Source organism: Quercus suber, unplaced genomic scaffold, assembly GCF_002906115.3.
Source record: "Quercus suber isolate HL8 unplaced genomic scaffold, Cork oak 2.0 scaffold_409, whole genome shotgun sequence".
In the NCBI taxonomy this organism is placed as follows: Eukaryota; Viridiplantae; Streptophyta; class Magnoliopsida; order Fagales; family Fagaceae; genus Quercus; species Quercus suber.
The window spans coordinates 14,399-19,241 of NW_027069860.1; the positions used below are offsets into that span (position 1 = coordinate 14,399).

Consider the following 4,843-nt stretch of genomic DNA (forward strand, 5'->3'; position numbering starts at 1 on the left):
TTGAAGCTTTCTCTTTGAAACTTGAATCTCGGCCCTTGCCTCCCACATCTCACAAGCACTTATATTTGTGGAATGACTATCGCACCAAGGGTGTGTAGTGATAATTGAAGCACATTCTGTTTGCACAATGTTCTGTATATCTTTTTCATAATTAGAGATTTTTTTTTTTGGTGGGAAGTTTGGTAACCTATACCCATGGTTTTTTTTTTTTTTTTTTGAGAGATTTTCAACTTATGGCGTCCACTCCTAATGATAGCTCATTATCATTAGGCCAAGACACCAATCAGTTTTTGGTATAGACAGAGATTGAATCCCAAATTTTTTATTCTTTTATTTATTTATTTTTTTGAGAAACTCAAATCTCTTATTCAACTATCAAATATTTTACCAGTTGAGTTAATGAGAACCCACAACCCATGGTTCAATATAGTATGAGTAAAATTAAAAAAAAAAAAAAAAAAAAAAATCCTTTATAACATTGCTACAAAACGACCAAATGGTAGCTAAAATGCTTATCAATCAAGGTGAATGAAGATATTATACATTGACTTAATAGTAAATAACCTTCAGGTCAATTGGTATTTTCAAGCATTTTACAATGGAGATGTCCATGATCCGATTTCCCTTCCTCCACTTAACACACACACACACATATATATATATATATACATATATAAAGTTTTTAGCAACTGGATTTACTTCCTATCAGTAGTAACGACAAGCCTTGGATTCTACCATTTCATTTTTTCCTTTATCTATTCAATTTAGACCAGCATTTTTAACTGTTGCGGACAATGAATACCCAATGCTGGCATTGACATGTTCATTTAAATTGGTAGATGGCCGGTTTGAAAATTACTACTGACACAAGGAGAACTGAACAACGAGGCAATATCAAAGCAACGTTCAAGGACTCGCAATTTATTATCTGAAACAATTAAATAATGGATACTTATTATTTTTCACCAGAACTCTATTGAGCATTGTTATCCTTAAACAAAGCCAATTATCCAAAAACCCGAATCTCAACCGTCAAACAGAACTAGGAAAGTAAAATAAATAAATAAATAAAGTAAAAGAAAAAGAAAATCAAGAATTAGCTGTCTGTAGTGAATCTATGACTATGAACCTGTGCTTTGCCTTTTTAGGATAAAATTACTACTCCCATATATCAAAGTTGGAAAACTATAAGAGGGAAATAAAGGAAAGCAAGAAAATGGTATAAATAGCCAAAATGAGTGGCGATCAACGCGGTAGGCTAGTAACGTAAATTAGTCAAAAGAGATGTGCCAAATTCTTTTCTTAAAAGAAAAGTAAAAAAAAAAAAAAAGGAGAAGGAGAAGAAAAAAACACAGAAAGGTGGCGATTTCCTAGGTCCTCACGAACCTAGTTTTATTTTTTATTTTTTTCCTAGAACAGACAACACCATATCCTATTTAGTTTTTAGTTTTTACATCTCTTTCAAAAATTCGAAATGTTTTAAACGGAAGGAAGATTCATAAACTTGGTAGCAGCCTATAGATAGACATATCATATGAGTCCCACTCAGCCATGACTCAAACTTTCTATATTGTACCCGGTACACTTTCACAGGGGCAGCCCTCGTGAACAATTTTTTTCCAACCCTTCTTCCTCCACACTTTCTCCAACCCCCCTCTTCTGCACCACCACTACCACGATCACTACGTCTCTCCCTTCTCTTCCTTTTCAAACTTATCGTTCTGTTCAGGTAACACCTTTTTTATGCTGGGAAAAAGATGGAACAAATTTTGGGTTTTTTTTTTTTTTTCGACAATTTTTTTGTCTTTTTAAAATTTTGGGTTTTGTATGTTTTTGTAGGGTGAAACGGAAATGGAATGCGTGGAAGCGGCTTTGAAAACCAGTTTTAGGAAAGAAATGGCCTTGAAACCAACCCCACAGGCGGCTTCTGAAGAGTTGTGGGCAGTGAAAGAGCAAAATGGCTTGACTTGTGACGATTTTTTTGTAGATGAACTACTTGACTTGTCTAACGAAGATGGGTTTGTGAAAGAAGAAGAAGAAGAGGAAAAAAATAAAAGCTTTGTCTCTGACCACGAAAATTCCAACACCAAAACCACCACTTTCACTGCCAGCAAAGACGAGTTTGGCTCCGTACCCACAAGCGAACTCGGCGTTCCGGTACTATTTTTCTTCTCTCTCTTAAAAAAACGGTTACTTTTAAGGTTTAGGTCGGTGTGTTATTGACCAAAGTCANGTACTATTTTTCTTCTCTCTCTTGTAAAAACGGTTACTTTTAAGGTTTAGGTCGGTTGTTATTGACCAAAGTCACCGTCTTTTTTTTTTTTTTTCTTATAACAGACGGATGAATTAGCGGACTTAGAATGGCTATCCCATTTTGTTGAGGATTCTTTCTCGGAATTCTCTGAGCCTTATCCGACCGTTATTTTAACCGACAAGCCCAAAGTGCCTGAGCCAGAACCTGAACCGGAAAAGCCGTGTTTCAAGACTCCGGTTCCGGCCAAGGCTAGAAGCAAACGCACTCGAACCGGCGGTCGAGTTTGGTCTCTTGGGTCCCCTTCGCTTACAGAGTCATCTTCGAGTTCAACAACCACCTCTTCGTCCACTTCTTCGTCTCCTTCAAGCCCTTGGCTCATCTACGTTAACCCAGGGCAGAACCTGGAACCGGCCGAGCCGGTTTACGCTGAAGCACAACCGCCGGTGAAGAAGCAGAAGAAAAAACTTAAGGAAACTGTAGGTGGAACCCAGACTCCGAGGCGGTGCAGCCATTGCGGTGTGCAGAAGACACCACAGTGGAGAACCGGTCCACTAGGAGCCAAAACCCTTTGTAACGCTTGCGGTGTTCGGTTCAAGTCGGGTCGGCTCTTACCCGAATACAGACCCGCTTGTAGCCCCACTTTCTCGAACGAGTTGCACTCTAACCACCACCGTAAAGTGCTGGAGATGCGGCGGAAGAAGGAAGTGCCGGACGTGACGACTCAGTCCAGTTTGGCTCCTGCGGTTGTGCCCAGTTTTTGAGTAATATTATATTTTTTTTCTTTAAAAAAAAAAAATTAAATCTAGTTAGGTTAAAAATAGGGAACAGAGAAGATAGGAAAAGAACCGGAGACATTGATGAGTGAACCTGGTTCGAACGGGCCCCTAGTTTAGTGTACATTTTTTTCCATGGTGGGTGAGGTAGGTTGATTAGGCATGTAACTGATTAGGAAGACTTTAATATGTATTTTTATTTTTTATAATTATTACTTAGTATTTTTCTATTTATTTCCCTCTATCTTAGTGATTTTTTTTATTAAAAAAAAAATTCAAAGTTAGAACTATAATGGTGGGCAATTTGACTCATTTGTGACTTGCGACAGGGCGCGGGGGAGAGATATTTGGGTTTGGGGATAGAACTTTGGGGGGTTTTGATTTTTGAATGATTTTGAAACAGTTCAAAAATCTTAATTTGGTTGGCCGTTGGAAAGCAAGAAAATTATGAATGGGGCTATAGGAAACGTGTGGCGTAGGGTCTACGCTCTCTCTAGAATCCAATTTTCGAAGTAACCCAAACCGAGATATTTTTTATTCATTCTTTCTTTTTATTGTAAAAAACAAGAGAGAGAGAGAGAGAGAGAGAGAGAGAGAGAGAGAGAAGGGGGGGGGGGGGGGGGGGGGGGATGTTGTTTTTCTCTCTCTGCTGCAAAATAGAGCAAATCAAATGCTTCCAAACTCTAATAAACTCTATGAAGTGAGGCTTGCGTGCTTGGTTCTGTCTGGTTATGCAGCCGTGCAGTAGTATGCACTATGCACACTGTGCCTTCGATTCTAACGTCAAAATTGGTTTTGATGCTGTTTTGGACCCATCCCCCTTTTTTTTTTTTGACAAAAGTGGAAAGTAGTCAAATCAAGTGTTTAAGAATTTGAATTTTTTGTTTCATTTTTGAATAGTTTTTTTGGGGTGGGGGTTTGGTGTTTGAACTTTGAGGTCCAAAAAATGTAATCCGCATTTTCATTTATAAGGAAGGATGAGAGGGTGGGTGCTCTAAATCAATGTCCATTTATTAGTTAAAGTTAGGAAGGTCATAACTCATAAGGGCACCGCACCAACTCTTTTCATTCCATTTGATGCATTTTTGTTTTGGATAATGTTATCTTGAGGATATAGGTTACCCATAAACAAAAATGTTATCAATAATTAACTGTTTTGCACGTACAAAATTCATGGTAATTAGATGTAGTTTCTTAATATATATACATAGTTTGACAAAATAAAAATCTTTTAATAGATTATTAAATATACATTAACTTATTTTACAAGGAAAAATCCCCTTAATTTAATGACCCACGACACTAGTTAACAAAAACTTGTATCATGGTTTCTTTATTTTTGGGCTAAGTATCAAGGGCAAGTCCTAATTAGTATCTGCTTTAGGCATTTGCAATCCACCCATCCAAAATATGGACATTTGAAAAGACACATTCAAGGGTTAATTACTCAAAAGACAATGATAACTTCTAGCAGTAGATTGCTTTAGGCATTTGCACTTCACCCATCCAAAGTATGGACATTTGAAAAGACATATTCAAGGAGTAATTACTCAAAAGACAATGATAACTTCTAACTATTGTTGTTAGGGTTAGGAGAGTGCATCCAACCCACTAATTCAACAAGGTTGATTTCATTGGATTGGTGAGTGGGGAATTTTATTTTGAGTCTTAGTTTAGATTGGATTCGAGTTGATAATTTCTCTCCCCACTTTATCTAACCCAATTTGAGACACCATATATTTAAGTTTATTTTATTACTCTTATTTTAAATTTTTACTTTGATTTATTTTGGTATTTTAAGAATTAGTTTTGATGA

General features: G+C 37.0%; 1 protein-coding gene across 1 annotated transcript; it reads left to right on the forward strand.

Annotated features, from left to right (window-relative positions):
- Positions 1–1,670: 1,670 nt before the first annotated feature.
- Positions 1,671–3,261, forward strand: LOC136062387 (GATA transcription factor 5-like). Its single transcript, XM_065761384.1, has 3 exons — positions 1,671–1,729; positions 1,840–2,157; positions 2,338–3,261. Exons 2-3 carry the CDS (start codon positions 1,852–1,854, stop codon positions 3,013–3,015), a joined length of 984 nt encoding a protein of 327 aa, XP_065617456.1. The 5' UTR covers positions 1,671–1,729; positions 1,840–1,851; the 3' UTR covers positions 3,016–3,261.
- The last annotated feature ends 1,582 nt before the right edge of the window (positions 3,262–4,843 follow it).

Excerpts from the sequence above, each read along its gene's own strand:
- LOC136062387 (XM_065761384.1), top strand. The coding sequence starts at position 1,852 with ATGGAATGCGTGGAAGCGGCTTTGAAAACCAGTTTTAGGAAAGAAATG. Across the intron at positions 2,158-2,337 it reads CAAGCGAACTCGGCGTTCCG|ACGGATGAATTAGCGGACTT; the intron begins GTACTATTTTTC and ends TTCTTATAACAG.